Source organism: Alosa pseudoharengus, unplaced genomic scaffold (assembly GCF_046254945.1).
Source record: "Alosa pseudoharengus isolate Yale_2024_CS ecotype anadromous, Long Island Sound unplaced genomic scaffold, YU_APseudo_1.1 YU_APseudo_1.1_scf_96, whole genome shotgun sequence".
NCBI lineage: Eukaryota > Metazoa > Chordata > Actinopteri > Clupeiformes > Clupeidae > Alosa > Alosa pseudoharengus.
Genome location: NW_027468888.1, coordinates 73,206 through 95,705, shown reverse-complemented (window position 1 = coordinate 95,705; position 22,500 = coordinate 73,206). Strand labels below are relative to the sequence as shown.

General features: G+C 49.2%; 1 protein-coding gene across 1 annotated transcript in view; it reads right to left on the bottom strand.

Moving 5' to 3' along the window:
• LOC143116200 (semaphorin-6B-like) overlaps positions 1-21,103 on the bottom strand; it is a gene marked incomplete at its 3' end in the record, with an annotated part of 50,265 nt that extends 29,162 nt beyond the window's left edge. Inside the window, 5 exon segments of the mRNA XM_076277624.1 lie at positions 2,483-2,581; positions 13,367-13,429; positions 13,725-13,785; positions 18,887-19,001; positions 20,957-21,103. Of these exon segments, the coding sequence (XP_076133739.1) occupies positions 2,483-2,581; positions 13,367-13,429; positions 13,725-13,785; positions 18,887-19,001; positions 20,957-21,092 (474 nt within the window).
• Positions 21,104-22,500: the final 1,397 nt, after the last annotated feature.

Here is a 22,500-nt window from a genome sequence, read left to right as displayed (position 1 = left end):
CAATCTCGACTCGTCTCCCCCCTCTGTCTCTGACTCACCCGACAGGACTTGTGTCGAAAGTTTAATTCAGAGGGACAGCTCTCAGCTGATGTTTGGAAAGTATTTTGGAAGCTGAAGGGAGCCGCAGGGTCTTTTTTTTTAAACAGAGGAAAATATAAATGCTGCTTCAGGTCAAATGCCTCAGCGCACGATCAAAGCTTTCTACGAGCGCACCTTGTTTTAACTTAAGGCGATAACCCTTCAGTAGCAACCAGACAGATCAATATACTCAACTACACTGGCAAACAAACACAGACGGATATGCAGTGCATTCAGAAGGCATTCAGACCCCTTCAGCTTTTCATACTTTGTTATGTTGAATATTTATATATGAGTATATTTCAGTATATAACAACAGCTATGAATCTAGAAATTACTTTCCCCAATTAAAAAGAGAGAGTTCTCAGCTTGGATTCAGGCCAACCAGCTGTGAGGTGAATCGTGACCACACACATTTTATTTTGAGCAGAATAACAGAAAAAAAGGCAAACTGTATACATATTTTATTTTCAGATAGGAACTGCTCATCCCACCAACCCTTGCAAATTAAACCTTTTCCAACCTAACCATGGTTTTTCTACACTTCCTCTTAAAGTCAACAAGGTGACTAACTTCCTACTGTTTACAAGTCGATTTTCAAGGTGAGAAAAACATTGAACAACATTTCCCCACACTACCTCAGCTACCATGTTTGTTTGAACACACAACAACCCAGGGTTGAGGAGGGATTACATCACAAACATTTACATGCCAACGACGATCTCCACCAATGAAAGACACTGCTTTACACTTTAGGATTTTGAGTAGTTCTTCTCTGTGAAATTGCAAATAAAACACGTTTTTCTTAATACAAGGCTGATATCATATGAACTTGTGGTGTCCACATTAGCATATACTGTACAATTGCTTCACAGTCCTGTAGCTCGTGGTAAGACTACCTGGGATGGTTATGATCAACAGCTTATAATCACATTCTCAAAGGAGAAAAAGACTGAGAAAATAAATGGGATTTTCACTTCCGGAACCGTAAGTCACAGCTGAGATCAGTTGAGTATAGATTTAATGAAGGAAAAATTATTTAAACAATTTCAGCAAAGGGATCTGAATATTTTCTGTTTTAATAGTCATTCACACGCATACATTCTCACACACCACACCCAAACACTGGTTTCTGTTTTCACATGGGCACCATAACTCTCCATGTCAAAATGAAAAAAACAAAAAAAAACAAGCACGCCCTATTAACTTTGGAAATCGTTTTTTATCTGATGAAATGGAAGAATGTGGCTTCTTGGAAAAACATTGGCTCTTCAGTTAGCCATTGTTGAGAAAGAAAAACACGTCGCTGTAGCTAAGGTGGCAAGGGTAAACAGAGACGGTGCAGACACACACATACAGTACACACACACACACACACACACACACACACACACACACACACACACACACACACACACTGTGATTGGTATGCCTTGAGCCTCTGCAGATGCAGGTAAAACGGGCGGTCAGGGATCAATGATGCGGCGGGCAGGTGGGCCAAGAGATGTTCCGGAGGTCTAGACATGTTGTGAGCACACGGCACTAATGAGCCTGTGTCGGGGTGAGAATATGTCTCTGTGAGAGTGAGTGTGTGTGTGTGTGTGGGGGGGTGAGAATATGTCTCTGTGAGAGTGTGTGTGTGTGGGGGGGGGGGTGGGAATATGTCTCTGTGAGAGTGAGTGTCTGTGTGTGTGTGGGGGGGGGTGAGAATATGTCTCTGTTAGAGTGAGTGTCTGTGTGTGTGGGTGTGAGAATATGTCTCTGTGAGTGTGAGTGTCTGTGTGTGTGTGTGTGTGTGTGGGGGTGAGAATATGTCTCTGTGAGTGTGAGTGTGTGTGTGTGTGTGTGTGGGGGTGAGAATATGTCTCTGTGAGAGTGAGTGTCTGTGTGTGTGTGTGTGGGGGTGAGAATATGTCTCTGTGAGAGTGAGTGTCTGTGTGTGTGGGTGTGAGAATATGTCTCTGTGAGTGTGAGTGTCTGTGTGTGTGTGTGTGGGTGGGGGGGGGGGGGGGGGTGAGAATATGTCTCTGTGAGTGTGAGTGTCTGTGTGTGTGTGTGTGTGTGTGGGGGTGAGAATATGTCTCTGTGAGAGTGAGTGTCTGTGTGTGTGGGGATGAGAATATGTCTCTGTGAGAGTGAGTGTCTGTGTGTGTGTGTGTGTGTGGGGGTGAGAATATGTCTCTGTGAGTGTGAGTGTCTGTGTGTGTGTGTGTGTTCGTGCATGTATGTGTGCAGGTATGTGTGTGTGTGTGTGTGTGTGTGTGTGTGTGTGTGTGTGTTCGTGCATGTATGTGTGCAGGTGTGTGTGTGTGTGTGTGTATGTGTGTTCGTGCATGTATGTGTGCAGGTGTGTGTGTGTGTTTGTGTGTGTGTACGTGCACAGCATATGAACTGAGGCACTCACGGTGTAGTTGGCACACAGCGGGTTGAAGGCGTTGGTCCCACACACAAACAGCCCGTCCTGACGGCTCAGCAGCACTCTGATGAAATTCCGGCACTCGTCCTGAGAAAACATCCAGGAAAAGAGGAGAAGGAGAAACAGAGGAAAGAGGAGAAGAAGAAAAAGAGAGGAAAGAGGAGAAGGAGAAAGAGAAGCGATAAATGAACAGGGAAAAGAAAAGCCCAAAAAGCCCAGTTAATGGAGAGTGAGATTGACTGACATCATCCCCTGTTTGTCCCAGTGCTCTTAATCACTCTCATGTGTACAAACAGTGCGCTCGGCTGCTGCCACACAGCTCAGCCAGAGGAGAGGCCTTCCAGCTGGCCTCTGATTAAAGACAAATGTGCTTCCCAACACTGATCACCTGTGTGTGTGTGTGTGTGTGTGTGTGTGTGTGCTCCCAATTTGAATACGTGCTGCTGTCTGAACCTTCATATTTTGGTGTGTGTATGTGTGTGTGTGTGTGTGTGTGTGTGTGTGTGTGTGTGCCCGTGCGTGCATGCATGCTGTCCACTCTGACCACCCACTGCTGTTTGAACACTATGTTGTGATGTGTGGGATGTGTGTGTGTGTACTGTATGTGTATGTGTGTGTGTGTGTGTGTAGTAAGTGTGTGTATTTCCCTCACTCTGATCACCTGCCGCTGTTTGAACTCCTTTGTTGTGATGTGATATGTGTGTTGTGTGTTCTCATTTTTTGTTTCGTTCATCTGATCTGACTTGGCACAGACTCATGACAGAAAACACAGCCAGCATACTGATGAAAAGAAGATGCTGTTCAAGTGCTCTCCCATCTGGATACTATGAGCCCTACAGTACGTGGTCTGCAGATATATATGCTCACAACTAATAGCATTTGAGGGAGTAACAATATCAAAGAGTGCTATGTTCACGGACTAATGACTTCCCTACACCACACACACACATACATGCGCACACACAGAGTAACTCTACATAGAAACTAATCCTCTCTCTCTAACACACACGCACACACACGCACACACACACACACACGCACACACACACACGCACGCACGCACGCACGCACACACACACGCACACACACACACACACACACACACACACACACACGTTGTCGACAGTGTGGCTCCCTTCTGCTGCCTGTACCCTTGGGCACCTCATCAACGCTGACCTGGGGGAGGGGACTGCCACCAGACTGATGTCATTGCTGTGTGTGTGTGTGTGTGTGTGTGTGTGTGTGTGTGTGTGTGTGTGTGTGTGTGTGTGTTGAAGAGAGTGTTATTCCAGATGCTATTGACCCCTTGAAATCCCCCAATCCCACCCCCAGCACCACTTGCTCTCGACAGGCTTCTCATTTTACTAGGGGGTGGGAAAGTTGGAGGAGGGGGTATTGGAAAGGGGGCTCGGTGGTGTGTGTGTGTGTGTGTGTGTGTGTGGTGAGAGAGACGAGGTGAGAATTCCTGACACAGTGAAGAGTGATGGACAAAGAGTAAAGTGACACTGGCGAGGGCCCAGCCCACTGCATACTAAATCACGGGTGTCAGTGTGTGTGTGTGTGTGTGTTTGTTTGTGTGTGTCCGTGTGTGTGTGTGTGTGTGTGTGTGTGTGTGTGTGTGCATGTACATGTGTGTGAGAGAGAGGAGATAGTGAGAGTGTGAGAGAGAGAGAGAGAGAGAGAGAGAGCAAGAAAGACACACCATACGCACCATGCATGTGCAGTATATGTGTGTGTTTAGCGAAAAGCCTGTTTCCCCACGCAGATGTGCTTTCATGTTGGCTTCTCTCTCCGCATGTTTGTTTTTTTCTCCGCTTCCCAGCAGGGGGTCAGTGCTGTTTGCCTGGACTGCCTGGCCGGTGCATAGCAACCGTCTCTGAGGCAGCGCGTGCATCAGGACAGGTTTACAGCGCACCAGCTGCTGGCCGCTGTTGAAACGCTTGTAAAGGAGCGTAAAGCTGACCATCACACACACACCAGGACCTGCTGCTGGCAGTACATCCCTGCCTTTGGGATCAACAACCACGTCTGTCTGGGCGTGTGTGTGCGCATACTTGTGTGGGTATGTGTGTGTGTGTGTGTGTGATCATGTACCGGTATTTACGTATGTGTGTATGGGTGTGTGCATTTCTGTACATGTGTGTGTGTGTGTGTATGTGTGTGTATATGTGTGTGTATGTGTGTGTGTGTGTGTGTGTATATGTGTACAGTATGTGTGTGTGTCTGTGTGTGTGTGTGTGTGTGTGTGTGTGTGTGTATATGTGTACAGTATGTTTGTGTGTCTGTGTGTGTGTGTGTGTGTGTGTGTGTGTGTGTGTGTGTGTGTGTGTGTGTGTGTGTGTGTGTGTGTGAGCAACTCTTCAATCATCCAGTGGGTCGGGCCAGATCCTCACCCAGTGCCAGCCTCTCAGCATGTACCCCCTCTTTCCTAATCACATCCGTGAGTTGTCTGCATCCTTCTCTCCATTTCTCACTCTCGTCTGAAGCACAAACACGCTTAATGCCTCCGCTTCTTGCTGTTGAGCTGTTGTTTGGATTGGTGGTTTATCTTCCTAATCTCTGACTGCATCCATCCCACTCTCTCTCAGTTTTCTCTCTCTCTATCTCTCTCCTTCATCTCCTTCCTTCATCTCCCTCTTTCATCTTTCTCTCTCCTCTCTCTGTCCTCCATCTCTCCCACTCCCCTCTCTCTCTCTCTCTCTCTCTCTCTCTCCTCTATCACCTCTCATTGCTTTATTTGCCTCTCTCACCTCCCTCTCACACCTCTTTCCCTCTCCATTTCACTCTTCTCCACTTCTCTCTCTCCTCCCTCCCTCTCATCTCTATCCTCCATCTTTTTCTGACTCCTTTTTCCACCCCTCCTCTCCTCCTCCTCTCCTCCATCTCCTCTCCTCCTACAACCCTCTTCAAGCACTTTGGCTGCTCTTCTCCTCCATTACGAGCACCTTGGCTAGCAGCTGACATTTTTTTCCGTTTCCCTCCGCCCTCTGTCATTTCCTTTCTTTCCATGTTTTCTTCTTTCACTCCTTCCTCATCTCTCTCTCCCTTCTTTTTTTCTCCCCTCTGTCATTATCTATGTATCTTTCCCAGTTCAATTAAATTCAGTTCAGTTCAGTTTCCCAGTTCAATTAAATTCAGTTCAGTTCAGTTTCCCAGTTCAATTAAATTCAGTTCAATTCAGTTAGCATTTATTTATTCAGAAACTGTGTTGCCAAAACATGAAGAACAATAAAACAACATCTCTCTCCTTTCTCCACTTTCATCTCTTTCTTAATCTCTGTCTTTCTCTGCACCATGTCTCTACATCCCTTTCTTCTCCCAAACATCTCTTTATCTCTCTCTCTCTCTTTATCCCCCTATTTCTCTTCACTTCCTCCTCTGCTCCTGCTCATGCTCCCACACACAGTTACTGTCACAGGGCTGAGTCATTTAACCCCTGAGCTGAGCTCTGATGGACTACTAAGAGCTTAACACACACAAGTAGAAAAACATGTGTGTGTGTGTGTCTGTGTGTGTGTGTATGTGTGTGTGTGTGTGTGTGTGTGTGTGTGTGCGCAGTTTGTGAGTGTATACATTGACAAGTGTGCCTGTAATGTACAGTATGTGTTTGTGTAAGTGCGAACATTGCTGTGTGTTTGTGTGTGTGTGTGTGTGTGTGTGTGTACATGTGTGTCTGTGTGCATGTGCATGTGTGTCTATGTGACTTTTGTGTGAGTCAGTGTGTATGACTGCTTATAACAGACGCCCGACGTGCAGTGGTGTGATGGCGACTGCAGCGTTATTGCGGCACGTGGTCCACAGCAAGCCACTAACATTTCCTCCCCAGGCAGATGTTCCCACGGCGGACCCGTCCTGCAGATGTTGACTCGACTGGTGTGTGTCGGCTTGCCCCGATGTTTCCACTCACTTTCTCCCCACTGGAGCATCTGCACTCCGCTGCGCCGCAACCGATAGCCTTGCCTCGGCACTGAGTGCACATCTGCAAGCGATTCTCCTGTCGGAGACTGCAGCAGAGGTCCGCTACAACCCCACACACACGCTCACACCTGCTCCATAACTTACAGTAGAGAGGCCCTCGTCAGGAGACTTTGCACGGAAATCAATTCAATTCAATTCCACTTCATTTATTTATACAGCGTCGCTAACAACGAACAGTGTCTGCGGGCGCTTCACGGAGCTCCAGGCCTCAGTTTATGCGAAGAAGGGTCTGTGCTGCATGGGCCCGAGTCTCCCATCAATCACCTGCTAATGGGTGGCCTGTTTTAGAGCGAGTTCAAGCCTGGGCATGAATCATAGCGGTAGGCTTACGCAGGCAAGGCCCCCTACAGCTGTACCGCGTGATACGCTCGCTAAACTGTTCCTCACCCTGCCATCCCTGGTTTGCTAGATCGGCTTTTATGGTGATTGGTGGGGATGGGGGGGGGGGGGGTTTGACTTCTCCATGAAAATAGTTACAGTCAGTGTTCTTGCAAGCAGAGAATAATATAAGAGCAGAATCCCTCCTATCACATTTGAAAATGAAAGAATCATGAGCATTTTGATTTTAATATATTTAAAATATTTTTTCACCAGCACTTGAGTTGTCCTAGCAGACTAGTAGATTATGTCCACACGATGTGCTCCAGTTAAAAGGTGGACTGTTTATGTTCAGCAGCTAAATGAATGACACCCCTTACCGGTGTGGTCCTCAAGCAATGTGCTGGTTTGCTCGATTTGTGTATGGATCAGACCGGTCACTATGTCTGTTAACCACTTACTGAGCATGCCTGTGTGTCAGTCGTTTGAAAAGACAGCTTTAGCAATCATAGCACCATGAGGAGCAATTAGCTGAATATGCTAATAAGGTGTATTTAAATTAAAGGCATAAAATTGTGTACAACTCGAAACAATGGAGGAGTGGACTGGACATTTAAGACACAAAGGCTTAGCAGTGTGTATGGATGAAGTAACAGGAGTACAGGGTTACGGCTTGTCCATGTCTTAAGGGTATCACCCCTGACAGCATGTTGTGAATTGAGGTCTATTTAAAGATGACAGTGTGTCTGTGTGTGTGTGTGGGGGGGTCCACTCGTCCACGAGTCGCCATCGCGGATGCCCTCGTGGCATGGTGGCATGCCGAGCAAGCGCGTGTGTCAGCTCGGCTTCGGCATGGCACGGGTAATATTTAGTAAGCACGGACGGGCTCTGCTTCAGCACGGGTCATATTTAGTAAGCACGGATGGGCTCGGCTTCGGCACGGGTCATATTTAGTAAGCACGGATGGGCTCGGCTTCGGCACGGGTCATATTTAGTAAGCACGGATGTCTCGGCTTCGGCACGGCAAGGGTAATATTTAGTAAGCACGGACAGGCTCGGCTTCGGCACGGGTCATATTTAGTAAGCACGGACGGGCTCGGCTAAGCCTCGAAAGTTTCCGTTACACGCTCCGCTACAGCCCGGCAAGAGCTGCAAAACGCAGGCGGAGGTGGGGGGTGGGGTGGAGTGGGGTGGAGTGGAGCGAAGTGACAAGCCTCTGCCAGGACCTTCCAGAGAGCCAGGATTGCCCTCCCACGTCCTGGCATACTCCTCCTCTCCTCTCTCTCTCTGTCTCTCTCCCTTTTTTTTCACAATATCTCTGTGTGATTTGCCTTTGTTGACTCTGGCACACTCTTCTGTTTCCCTCCCCTCTCCTCTCTCTCTTTTTCTCTCTCCCTCTTTCTCCCACTCTCTATGTCCCTGTATGTGCCTCCCTCTCTCACTCCCTCTCTAAATCCCTCTCTCACTCCCTCTCTAAATCCCTCTCTCTCTCTCTCTCTCTCTCTCTCTCTCTCTCTCTCTCTGTTGACTCTGATTGTCAGCAGTGCTCATGTCATCTTCAGTATTCTACACTCCAGGCCAGAGTGACAGAGAGGAGAGGGTCACCGAGGGACCCCATTAACGACCATACTTAATTAACACGTATCCTGCAGGGGTGTGTGTGTGTGTGGGTGTGTGTGTGTTTCTGTATATGTGTACTGTATGTATGTGTGTGTGTGTGTGTGTGTGTGTGTGTGTGTGTGTGTGTGTGTATGTGTGTGTGTGTGTGTGCGTGTGTGTGTGTATGTGTGTGTGTGTGTGTGTGTGTGTGTGTGTGCATTTCTGCTGTTGTGTTCTTCTTAGTCAGCATCAGTTAATCCCATTCTCCCCCACCTTTGTGCAGCATTTGCGTCTCTCCGAGGAAAAGCCCTGCCATAATGACGAGGGTGATGATGATGCTAAGTGAAATAGCGCGCCACGGGCGACGTTTCCTCGGAACCGGTGACCGGACGGGTACACATGCAACCATGAAACAGCCTCCCGTGCAGATGAGAGGACACGAAACAGCAGGGGGGGGGGGGGGGGGGGGCTGGGGAGGGAGGGTGCAGAGCACACTTCTGAGCATCCTTAAGCAGTAGTGCACTTATCCCCAAATCTCTACTGTATGCTAATAATGGGACACGTAAAGACTGGTACTCATGCCACCGTAAAATGGCATCCCATAGAGATGTGAGGCTGCAGAGGGAGCCTGCTGGTGTGCGTCCTTAAGCAGTGTGCTTATCCCAAATCTGCACAGTACGAGCGCACCCCGCTGCGAGACTGCAGATAGCATTAAAAACCGCCACGCGCTCTGCAGGGGAGAGTACAGACGAAATCTAATAAATAAGAGGTGGGGGGGGGGGGGGACCTCGTCAATGTTCCGTTTGGAGGAACCGTAGACTAGAGGGGGCTCCCTTTAGTCTAAGAACCACGGGGTCCCGGGATCCGGACGGGGAACAATGCTGATCAAATAATCCGCCAGGCAACACGGCACATCACGGCACGTCTGAAACGCCTAGTTAAGAAATCCCGATGTGGATTGGGCTTTTTGTTTTTTGTTTTGCAACCCGTGCTGACGCCCTTGCTCTAGGCACAAAGCCAGCCCGTGGGAGCCCTGTGTGTTTGTGTGTGTGTGTGTGTGTGTGTGTGTGTGTGTGTATGTGTGTGTCTACAGCACAGCAAACTAAAGTCCCAAAACTTCAGGCACTATAGGCAGTCAACCTGCAACAACAACAACCACAAAACACTGCCCATTTAAGGCTTGCAGTGAGGACAGATGGACAGAGAGAATGAGAGAGAACGAGTGAGAAGGAGGAGAGAAACAGAAAGAGAGAGAGAATAAGAGAGAACGGGAGAGGAGGAGAGACCCAGAGAGAGAAACAGAGAGAACGAGAGAATAAGAGAGAATGAGAGAGAAGGAGGAGAGAAACAGAGAGAGAAAGAGAGGGATAGAGAACAGGGGGAAGAAAACGAGCAGCAGGGTAGAGCAAGAGAGAGGGCAAGAGAGGAAGGGTATTGAATTTCCCACCCAATTACGAGAATATGCCCTTTCTGATCAACCAACCAGAAATATTTAATTACAAAACCAATTACCCCGGTGGCGAATGTATCACATCTGACGAAACCTCCCCAGGAGCGGGAGTGGGGGTGGGGGATTCACGAGGAGGGTGAGAGAGTGAAAATGAGAGAGTGAGAGGAGGAGAAGGAGTAGGTGGTAGTAGTGCAACCTCAGAGAGAGCCAGCAGGTGACCAGCATGTGGAGTGTGTGGAGCAGTGTGTGGAGGAGTCTGTGAAGGAGTGTGTGGAGTGTGTGGAGGAGTCTGTGGAGGAGTGTGTGGAGTGTGAGGAGTGTGTGGAGTGTGTGGAGTGTGAGGAGTGTGTGGAGTGTGTGGAGTGTGTAGAGTGTGTGGAGTGTGTGGAGTGTGTGAAGGAGTGTGTGGAGTGTGAGGAGTGTGTGGAGTGTGAGGAGTGTGTGGAGTGTGTGAAGGAGTGTGTGGAGTGTGAGGAGTGTGTGGAGTGTGTGGAGTGTGTGAAGGAGTGTATGGAGGAGTGTGTGGAGGAGTGTGTGGAGTGTGTGGAGGAGTGTGTGGAGGACTCCAACACTCTCTATCTATCTCTCATTCTCTCTATCCAACACTATCTCTCATTCTCTCTATCCAACACTCTATCTATCTATCACTCTCTATCTATCTCTCACTCTCTCTATCCAACACTCTATCTATCTCTCACTCTCTCTATCTCTCACTCTATTTATCTCTCACTCTCTCTATCCAGCACTCTATCTATCTTTCACTCTCTCTATCCAGCACTCTATCTATCTCTCACTCTCTCTATTCAACACTCTATCTATCTCTCACTCTCTCTATTCAGCACTCTATCTATCTCTCACTCTCTCTATCCAACACTCTATCTATCTCTCTCTTTATCCAACTCTCTATCCATCTCTCACTCTCTCTATCCAACACTCTCTATCTATCTCTCACTCTCTCTATCCAACACTATCTATCTCTCACTCTCTCTATCCAACACTCTATCAATCTCTCACTCTCTCTATCCAATCTCTCACTCTCTCTCGATCTAGCTCTCAAATTCCAATTGCATAAACTTGCTTTACAGCGTTTGCCCAAGCTAATGTTTCCAAACAGAGTAAAATATGAGAATATAATGGGTGTTTTCGAGACGGGAACACAACAGCTATTGCTCTCCCACCCTCTCGATATGTCAGCCTCACCCCTGTCTCTTTTTTTTTTTTTTTTTAAGTATATTTATATTTATATATACTTTAAGTATATACGTATATATTTTTGCCCTTTTTATGCCTTTAATTGACAGGATAGTGGAGAATGACAGGAGGTGAGTGAGAGAGAGTCGGGGTGGGATCCGGAAAGGACCACCGGGCGGGAATCGAACCCGGGTCGGCCCAGCCAGTCGAGCCACGGCCGGGGCCACCCCTGTCTTTTATCCTATGGATATCTCTTTCTCCACTGCTCTGTTTATCTACCTTTGTGTCTGCCCATATCTCTTTACCTCTCTATCTCTACCTCTCTCTCTCTCTCTCTCTCTCTCTCTCTTTTCACTTGCATCTCTCTCTCCACCCTTCTCCCTTCTCCCACCTCTCTCCTGCCACCTTGTTCTCTTTCACTTTACCTCTCTCCCCCTCCCTCCACTTTTATCTCTCCGTAACCCCCCCTCTCCCTCTCCCTCGCTCTCTCTTTCCCCCAGGACCAGGTGTAGGTAGACACTGAAAGCTTTGGGTCATCCTCTAATTCATCTCTCTCTCTCTCTCTGTTCTCTTTCTTTTTGTTTCTGTCCATCTCTTTGCTCTCCACGGTGCTTTTGTCTCGGGGTGTCTCACACACAGATGCGGTGTCAGGTTTCACTTTCAATGTGAAATAAGTCATTTTTGCCCCCTCTCTGCTCCTCTACCTCTCGCCCCCACACTCTCCTTTCCATCTCTCTCTCTCTCTCTCTATCTCCCCCTCTCTCTCTGCCTTTCTCTCCCTCTCACTCCCTTTCTCTCCCCGCTCTCTCTCTCTTTCTCTCTCTCTTCCACTCTCACTAAGCTCCAGCATCTCTCTCTCCCTCCCTCTCTAACTGTCTCCCTTCTTCTCTTTCTATATCCCACCATCACACTCTTATCTTTTCTTCTCTCACTCCATCCCTTTCTTCTCTCACTCCATCCCTTTCTTCTCTCACTCCATCCCTTTCTTCTTTCACTCCATCCCTTTCTTCTCTCACTCCATCCCTTTCTTCTTTCACTCCATCCCTTTCTTCTCTCACTCCATCCCTTTCTTCTCTCACTCCATCCCTTTCTTCTTTCACTCCATCCCTTTCTTCTCTCACTCCATCCCTTTCTTCTTTCACTCCATCCCTTTCTTCTTTCACTCCATCCCTTTCTTCTCTCACCCCATCCCTTTCTTCTTTCACTCCATCCCTTTCTTCTTTCACTCCATCCCTTTCTTCTCTCACTCCATCCCTTTCTTCTTTCACTCCATCCCTTTCTTCTCTCACCCCATCCCTTTCTTCTTTCACTCCATCCCTTTCTTCTCTCACTCCATCACTTTCTTCTCTCACTCCATCCCTTTCTTAACCCTCCCATTTCTCCCTTTTCCTCTTCTTCATCTCTCTCCCTCTGCCTGTAGGGGATGAAACTCTCCTCTCAGGCTTTCTGCCTCTTCAGCCCCTCACACACACACACACACACACACACACACACACACACACACACACACACACACACACATACACACACACACACACACTGGCAGTTCAGTTCAGAGCTGCTGTTTGAAGTCAAGCAGAGAAAGAGAGAGAGAGAGAGAGAGAGAGAAAGAGAGAAAGAGAGAGGAGAATAAAAAGAGAGGGCAGGGGAGATGGGGAGAGGAGAGCTGGGGGGGTTGAGAGGTGGAGGAGTGTGGAAGAAAGAGGAGAGGAGAAGAAACGAGTGAAGTGTCCATGTGTGGGTGGGTGGGCCGGGATGGGTGTCTGTGTGGGTGGTGGTGTGTGGGTGGTGGTGTGGGGCAGGGGGCCTGATGGAATGTTGCATCACATTTGGTCTCTCTAGGGTGACTTTCAACATTCTCAACCCAAATCTTTTCATTTGATAGGGGCAATGCAATCACAGAGTTTACTTCCTGCATGCCGGCTGCTGTGGTGCCCTTTGGCTATTAGACACCAGCAGAACAGACACAAGCTATGGAGATTTCTGTTAGTAGGCATGATATTGTGTGGTGAGTGTGTGGGGATATAAATTATGTGTGTGTCTGTACGCATGTGTATGTGTGAGTATTTGAGCGTGAGTGTGTCCGGATATGTGCATGTGTGTGTGTGTGCGTTTGTGCATTTGTGTGAGAGTGTGTCCATGTGTGCATGCGTTTGTGTGTATGTATGTTTTTGTATGTGTGTGTGTGTGTGTGTGCGCTTTTCTATGAGAGTGTGTCCATGTGTGCATGCGTTTGTGTGTGTGTGTGTGTGTGTGTGGGTGGGTATGTGTGCGCGCGCGCACATTTGTGTGTGAATGTGTGTGTGTGTGTGTGTGTGTGAATTACTGCTGCTTACCTCATGCTTGCCCTTCATCCTGCACACTCGGATGTCATTTTTATTGGACTCCCAGGTTCTCTTCTGTGGCAGACAGACAGACAGACAGTTTCACAATTAAGAGAACACAGACAGTCGTCACAGATGCCATCAGCGGCCCAATGAGAGTACGCAAATCCTGCTCCGTGTTAGCAGTTAGCACTGTAACAGTTCAAGTTCAAATATGTACTGTATAGCACATTATCATACACAGCGGTCATTCAATGAGCTTTCGTAGTATGTGCGAGCAATGTGTGTTAGCAATGTGTCATGTGTGTTGGCACAAAAACGGCAAAGTGCTAGCACTAGCATTAGCCTTAGTGTTAGCCTGGTCGCTCACCTTGCTGTAGAACATCTCGTCCCCCATCACGTTATCCAGCTCCACGCGGAACAAGTCATCCCTTGCAGACAGAGAGCGGAACAGTCACATAAACAAACAAGCAAACAAACACACAAAACAAGCAAGAAAACATAACATGCAAAAACCAACAACCCTGTACACCATGCATGGAAACAAACAAACAAACAAGCAAGAAAACATAACATACAAAAACCAACAACCCTGTACACCATGGAAACAAACAAACAAACAAGCAAGAAAACATAACATACAAAAACCAACAACCCTGTACACAATAGAAACAAACAAACAAACAAGCAAGAAAACATAACATACATAACATAACATACAATCCCTATGTTTCCTGCTTTGTATGGGGCCGGGGAACATAGGACCCTTTTTTTTTAAAAACCCTAACCTAATAGGACCCAGGGAACATAGGGATGACCCCAAAAAAACACCATGGAAACTGGTTCGCGCCCCATTTTTCAGACAGATAATAAACAGTAATAAATGTGCAGTGCATTATGGGTGGAGGGTTATGTGATGAAGTTGTTTACCGCCTAATACTGCTGACAGAGAAGGTTAGAGCCAATAGCGGCACGACTGCTCGAGATGTAAGATATCCAGAGGTAGGCGATACAGGTAGGGCTAACAGTGTCATGAGGGAATACACACTGTGCATTTGTCCTCACCCTTGGCTTTTTGTTCGCTCTAATAATTTCGGCATTTTCTCACTCAATGGAGCTGCGCTCGCTAAATTTGCCTCAGTAGGGGGAAAAGATCGAATTAATGGTTGATTTAATCAGGCTCCCGTTTCTGATGCGCATTCATGAGCCCACCCCCACGGCTCACACTCCCGATTGCCAGGGAGAGAGAGAGAGAGAGAGTAGGAGCACTGAAAGAGGTCCGTGGCATAATACACCACATTCATGCTATTCAGCGGCCTGCTCTGCACCTTTTGCTAATGTGCTAATAATTCTGACACAACCTTTCCAAGTCTATAAAAGTGCCTTGTGAATCAGAGGAAGTGGGAACGAGAGCGAGCAAAGGAGTAAACGAACAAATGGCAGAAGGCAGGCAGTGGGGGTGTGTGTGTGTGCACACGTGTGTGTGTGTGTTTTGTGTGTGTGTGTGTGTGTGTCGGGGGGATAGTTGGAAGCAGGAAGCTGACGCCTGCATATTGATCAAGCTTCGGAGGGGGGGGGGGGTGGCAGGCAGTGTGTGCGCAGGGAGAAGTGGCAGCCACGGCACCACCAGCAGCAGAGCGGCGGCAGCTGTTTCTTCGTTTGCGTGTGGTGGCCTCGGCTCGCTCCATTCACGAGGCCCGACCGCCTCTGAGCGCCGCCTAATCGGCCAAATCTGCCAAATCTGCCGTGGTTTGTGTTATTGCGGCGCGATCGATCTTATCGCACCCTCTCCTCCGTTCCCGCTCGGCCTCCCATCTGTGCCGCTCCTTTCTGCACGGAGGCACGGCGAGGGGAGAGAGACGACTCAGGCGAGACCCGGCCGCTGCCTTTTCTTCATCCCACCGGCGCAACAATAAATTATTCAGCGGCCCGTCTCTGCGGGGTTTTGTTGAGAGAATCCCCTTATGGTCGCTTTCCGCACAAAGCGCCCTGGCCGGCCCCTGAGTGCTCTGGGTAAAATTACCACACCCCACACTCAGGGCCTTACTTATTCAGCAAGGTCAACGTGTGAAAAGGATGCAAACAATCAGGTGCGCCCGAGTTAGCCGAAGGTAATTTCATCTGCCGCTCTTCAGCGCCGGAACACATTAACATACAGAAATGTGAACGAGGCTCCCAGTCAATGTGGCCGTCTGCCAGACCTGCCGTGTTTACAAGTGGCCACTACCCTCTCTCTCTCTCTCTCTCTCTCTCTCTCTTTCTCTCTCTCTCTCTCTCTCTCTTTCTCTCTCTCTCTCTCTCTCTCTCTCTCTCTCTCTGTCGCTTTCTTTTCTCTCCCTCTCTCTGTAAATCCAATTGCTTCTTTGATTCATGCACTATATTTCATATTTCTCCTTTCCCTCTCTCTCTCTGTCTCATTCTCTCTCTCTCTCTCTCTCTCTCTCTCTGATTCTCTCTATCCTTCGCTTCCTCATCCCGTCCTTAGAGAGAGAGAGAGGAGTGTCTGTTCTCATGACACATCTTCGCACCAGACCCGACAGCAGGCGTCTCAAAAGAGCCGCTCCCAGTCCGTCCGGTGATGGAGACCTCCCATGTGGGCAGACGCCTCTGCTGGCCGTTCCTCAGGCCTGTTGTGCTTGCGTCTAGTACACCCACGCCTACGCCCATGTCTACAATGGCCTCCCTCCTGGGGGTCTGGGCTTCAACCTGCAGCTGGCTGAATGGCAGCTGATGGTCCTGGGAAGGCTGTGTGTCTGTGTGTGTTGGCGGTCCTCCGGTGCGACTGACAGATGTCATCTGCAACCCCCCCACGCACACACACACACACACCACACTCCCACCGCCCTAATGAGCCTTTCCTGGACCCCCTGTGAGGTCACCTTGCCCTGCCCTCCCTTGACACGTCCAGGAGTGGGGGAATGTGTTGAGTTTCACTTTCGCCTTAATTGAAAGACGTGACCCCTCATTTGGAGGGCAAGCACCCCGAGCCAATTGAGCGCTGGGCTGTGCAGTCAGCCACCTCTGTGGCCTGGGAAATGGGCAGTCACGGGGAACCGGGACCTTCGTTTCCTCTCGTAAGCGGCTCAGCAGAGGCACCGCTGCTCTCCGTCCCACAGCGGTCAGCGGGCGAGTCTTATTTCCTCCCATATTCTGCGTCCTCTCCCTCTCTTTACAAGCTCCATTAAAAGGTCCAGTAAGTCAACATCTGCTGCTACTGAGGAGCGACAGAGCGAGGTTAGAAGTAGAAGTGTCCTCTCTCTCTCTCATCCCTCTCCCTTTCCCTTCATCCCCCTCTCTTTCTCTCTCATTTCTCTCTTTCATCTATCCCTTTAAACCAATCTCTCTTCCTCTCTAAACTATCTTTTCCCCAACTATCCCTCTTTCTATTCTCATCTATCCCTCCCTCCCTCCCTCCCTCTCTTTGTCTTTCTTTCTCTATCATCTTCCCTTTCCATTCACTCGTCCTCTCTCTCTTCTCCTTTATTCTCTCCATCCCTCCTTCGCAGCCCTGTGAAGTGGAGGGTGGTGCAGTGAGGTGTTTGTAGCATCTCTCTGCGGCTATGGAGCTAATGTGTCCTGCAGAGTGACGATGTGACTACGAGAGTGGCTAAACGCGCTGTCTGGATTTGGGTGGGGGTTCGGTTGGGGCTGCGGCTCTTATCGAGGCCGACACTCAGCGGTGGTGGAGGCGGAGGTGCTGGCGGCTTCCAGAGCAATCAGGCCTGCCTTCCTGCAGATAGTCGGCAGGCAGCCTGCGCCCGTAAGTCCCGCTCGGTTTCCCCACGCTGAGACTGAACCGTGAGCCGTGAGCGCTGCCTTCCTCTCTCTCTCTCTCTATCTCTCTCTCCCCGTGCACACAAATCCCCCTTCTCTCCGCCGGGGATCGCTTTCTGACAGTCACCGCCAAAACAGCCATTATCCCTCTCTTTATACGTACACACACTCGCACACTCACACCGGTACATACACAAACACAGACATAGACACAAACACACGCACATACATGAATACACACACACTCGACTCAGAAGCAGATGCAGACATAAACCTAGCCATGCACATGTATACACACACACACACCCGCAGACACACACACATTTCCAGTCAGAGTCATATACATCCCCTCCCTATTTTCATACAGCCAGGCTAAGATTTCATGACCATCCTCCCTACTGGGAGCAGTTCCTCCTTCCACTCCTCTATTTCTTAATTACTGCCACTAAATTGGATACCATCTGCACAGTCGTATTGTGGTCATGATTATTTTTTATCACTGACTAACTGACCCCCAAATGTAATAACGTCCGCAGACCTCGGTTCTGAGTTATTTGGCTATTAGGGGAGCTAGCCGCGGCGACTGGAGCCTCTGAGCTCCGTCTGACATATTTATTATTAGGATCTCAGTGTTGGTCTACGTCGACTCGCCAAAGGCCATCGACTGGGTCATTTCCTTACACAGTATGTTGCTTCTTATTAGACTTCCCAGTGGGGTACTACTGCTACTCCCAAGTAAGTAGGACCACATGTGGGCTTGCTGGAGCGATGGGAAGTTTTATTTGTGATGTGCCCCAAATATTTACGACTGCAGACCCTACGCTACCCCACCCTCTCCCCCTCGACCTCGGCTCCTCCGCCCTCATCTCTCCCATTCGGCTTATTTTTGTGAATCCGAAAAGTTAATAAGGTTGTTTATTTTGGCCCGACTATTTCCATCCGGCTCCTGAGAGGCCTGGGACAGGGCTGGGTTGGGGGGCAGACGACAAATGTGACTGGACACATAGGCGTCCTCCACCTCCATCTCCTCTCCTCCTGCCCCATACCGCTCCCTCCCCTCCATCTCCTCTCCTACTGCCCCATACCGCTCCCTCCACCTCCATCTCCTCTCCTCCTGCCCCATACCGCTCCCTCCCCTCCAACTACCTCCTCTTTGCCCCAGCTCAACCCCAGTATCTGGGTCTTGTCAGCAGACCCCCACCCCACACACACACACACACACACATTCTCCTTCTCGGCATGGCTAGACTGACTCTACGTGTGTGGGAGGGGACCAGGAGGACGCATAGCTCTAGCCCAATTACTGCCCAGGGGGGTCGGGGGTGGAGGCAATTTAGAGGTGTGTGTGTGTGGGGGGGGGGTTCTAATCAGTGAGTGTCACAACCTTCATTACTCAACTCTCACGGCCACACTAACATGCTGAGTAAGAGGTCAGGTCACTCTTTTTTAATACTAAATACTAAAATTTAGCATACTAATATATACTAAAATATGTATTAACTTATAAGCTTTGTTCAGTGCTGAAATTGTTTAGGGCTGCCAAATGTGACAACTTTTAATATCTTACTTCACCTTAACCTTTGTTTACAAAAAAAGAGTGTTATTAAAGTCCATGAATCTGCAGTTTTTTTTTTTGTCCTTGTTTGGATGTTTTGTTCAATGTCCCTGTGTCTGGCTAGGCTGTCCCTGTCTTTTGTGCGACGCGTCTTTAAATATACTCTTTATTTCAGCGCGTCACAATGTTTGGCCGAGGGCTACCTGGCTCCGATGTAGAGCGTCCTGTTGACCTTCAGGATCCTCTGAATATGCAGCGGCTCCAGCCTCAGCGAAGAGCGATGAGCTCGACCCAAAAAAACAGGATGCCGTCGCACCACTGTATGAGAGAGAGAAGAGGGAGAGAGAGTGTGAGTGAGTGAGGGAGGGAGAGGGAGAGGGAAAGAGGTAGACAGGTAGAACGAGAGAGAAGCACGTTCTCTGAAGACGTCAGAGATAGCTGGAGGGGACAACCTCTATCATGGTCTGATTGTCCTGGGGGAGAGGCAGATGGGGGGTGAATCAGCATCAGCCAGGCTACACACAGTCACCCCAGCCCCTCCCCTCCAGCCACAACACCAAGGTCAGATGAAATTACCCCACCCTCTCCCCTACTCTTCTCTCCTCCTTTTCCCATCACCCTCTCCCCTACTCTCCTCTCCTCCTTTTCCCATCACCCTCTACCCTACTCTCCTCTCCTCCTTCCCTCATCACCCTCTCCCCTACTCTCCTCTCCTCTCCTCCTTCTCTCATCACCCTCTCCCCTACTCTTCTCTCCTCCTTTTCTCATCACCCTCTCCCCTACTTTCCTCTCCTCTCCTCCTTCTCTCACACCTCTCCCCTATTCTCCTCTCCTCTCCTCCTTCTCCTCTCATCACCCTCTTCCCTCCTCTCTCCACTCCCAACCCAACCTCTTTTTATTGTCTTTTCCTCTCCTCTCCTCTCCTCTCCTCTCCTCTCCTTTCCACTCCTCTCCTCTCCTCTCCTTTCCACTCCTCTCCTCTCCTCTCCTCTCATTTCTCTCCTCTCCTCTCCTCTCCTCCTTCCACTCCTCTCCTCTCCTCTCATTTCCTCTCCTCTCCTCTCCTCTCCTCTCCTTTCCACTCCTCTCCTCTCCTCTCCTCTCCTCTCCTTTCCACTCCTCTCCTCTCCTCTCCTCTCCTTTCCACTCCTCTCCTTTCAACTCCTCTCCTCTCCTCTCCTCTCCACTCCTCTCCTTTCCACTCCTCTCCTCTTCTCTCCTCTCATTTCCTCTCCTCTCCTCTCCTCTCCTCTCCTCTCCTCTCCTCTCCTCTCCTCTCATTTCCTCTCCTCTCCTCTCCTCTCCTTTCCACTCCTCTCCTCTCCTCTCCTCTCCTCTCATTTCCTTTCCACTCCTCTCCTTTCCACTCCTCTCCTCTCCTTTCCACTCCTCTCCTCTCCTCTCCTTTCCACTCCTCTCCTCTCCTCTCCTCTCCTCTGCAGTCTTTTCCTCTCCTCTCCTCTCCTCTCCTCTCCTTTCCACTCCTCTCATTTCCTCTCCTCTCCTCTCCTCTCCTCTCCTCTCCTCTCCTCTTCTCTCCTCTGCAGTCTTTTCCTCTCCTCTCCTTTCCACTCCTCTCCTCTCCTCTCCTCTCCTCTCCTCTCCTTTCCACTCCTCTCCTCTCCTCTCCTCTCCTCTCCTCTCCAGTCCTTTTTTCTCTTCTCTTCTTCCTTGTTAACTGTCAATCAGTCTGTCTCCCATCAGATAAGCCCTTTCCTTTACTAACACTCACTGTCTGGATATTTTTTTTCTGTTAATCCACCACCCTGAGAGGCTTTGGCAACCCTGCTGGTCACTTTATCCAACTCTAATAGACCAGAGAGGCCTCCAGAGTCACCCGAGACACCCTTGATCGATACTATTGATCTGCAATCAATCACTCGCTTGCCTCCTCCAGCTTGGAGACTGATAGATGCTGAGTGCCCTGGAGAGGTGCCATAGATATCGCCCTGACCTACACCCACAGAAAGCAGTTTTTTGTGTGTATGTGTGTGTGTCTGTTTTGTGTGTGTATGTGTGTGTGTGTGTGTGTGTGTGTGTGTGTGTGTGTGTGTGTGCCTGTGTGTTTATGTATGTGCATGTGTGTGTGTGCGTGTGTGTGTGTGCGTGCGCGTGTGTGTGTGCGTGTGCGTATGTGCGTGTGCGTATGTGTGTCTGTGTGTGTGTGTGTTGTGTGTGTGTTTATGTGTGTGTGTGTGTGTGCGTGCATGCGTGTGTGTGTGTGTGTGTGTGTGTGTGTGTGTGTGTGTGTGTGTGCAGTGAAGAGCCCTTACCTTCAGAGGGTATGGAGTTCAAGGGTCCAGGCTCCTCGGGGAATGCAGTGCTGGCCAGATGCAGGAGCCCACACATCAGCAGCATCGGCAGCAGCAGCAGCAGGGGTGGACTAAGGGTCGTCATCGCCGTAACCATAGACACGGGACCTCTGTGGAGGCAGAGCAAGAGAAGTCCAGCCGTTAGACTCACGCCAGATCAGAACACAAGAGCGTACGCACAAGCAGAATGTGAGACAATACAGTGAATACGACGGAAGTGAGCGGCTCGTACAAGGCCAGAACACTACCGAATGAAAGACACGTGAACATAAACACAAATAAACAGTGAAGCGCGAGAGACGGCTAAGAAATGAAAGACACGTGAACGGAACGCAAAAGGAACGACGCGTACGAGCGCAGGCTCGAGGGCGACTGAGCGGAGCCTGTCGCATGAGAGCGGAATGGATGGCGGCTCAGGTCGTGGGTGAACGCCTCTTCGCAGCTCTGAGGCTCTCTGTAGCTCTGAGGTCACCACGAAACCACAGAGAGCTTCAGACGACTTCGGAGATCAAGCACCCCGAGATGAAGTCATCCACCAACGAGGAAGTGCGCAGTCAGCATGTACACACTGCTGCCTGTGAGCAGCCAGAGTTCAAAAGCCAGGAACGACGCATCAGACAGTGGATGGTCTGACAGGGCTTAAACAAGAGGCCAATACAGAGAGAGAGACAGAGAGAGAGAGAGAGAGAGAGAGAGAGAGAGGGAGGGAGAGAGAGAGAGTCACAGTGAGGAAGAGAGAGAGGGAGAGAGAGGTGAGACAATGAGCCAGAGAGAAGGAGATGGTGAGATAGAAAATGAGAGAGACAGAGAAAAAGAGAGAGAGAGAGGGAGATAGTGTGTCAAAGTGAAGGACAAAGATAGACAAAGAGAGAGAGACAGGGAGAGAGCCAGTGACAGAGAAAATAAGATTGTGAGATAAAGGCATAAACACAGAGAGAGAGAGAGAGAGAGAGAGAGAGAGAGAGAAAGAGAGAGAGTAAGCGAGACAATATGGTTAAAAGGGGTATGCTCCCTGGAGGATGACAAGAATTAAATCCTCTCCATCTACGCAAATGAAATCTCTGCCTCTGACTGACAGGTAGTAGGTTTTTTTATACTCCGCAGCTCCTCAGAGTGAGCGTGCGAGAGCCATAAGGAGAGGCGTACGAATGGAAATTCAAATGATAGTCAAATTAAGTTAGCACAACACAATCCATCTACAAAATTACCCAAGCACTCTGCCGCCAGACGAGGTCTTGGGAAACGCTGTCAACTGTTGTCACACATATCGAGTCCTTACGGTGTGCCTTCCCTTCGTCTTATGCAATTCTATTCCTTCTTATTCCTCTCACCGAAGATTAAAGAAAACATTGCGTTGTGGGTACTTGGGTGTCAACCTACTTGCCTCCCGCATAAAACAAGCTTTGGCAATATAACTGAGGTTTAAGGGTTTCTTATCTGCGGTAAGTAAACATACAGATGAAGTGTGTGGGCTTCAGATGACATTCCGTAAAAACACGAAACAC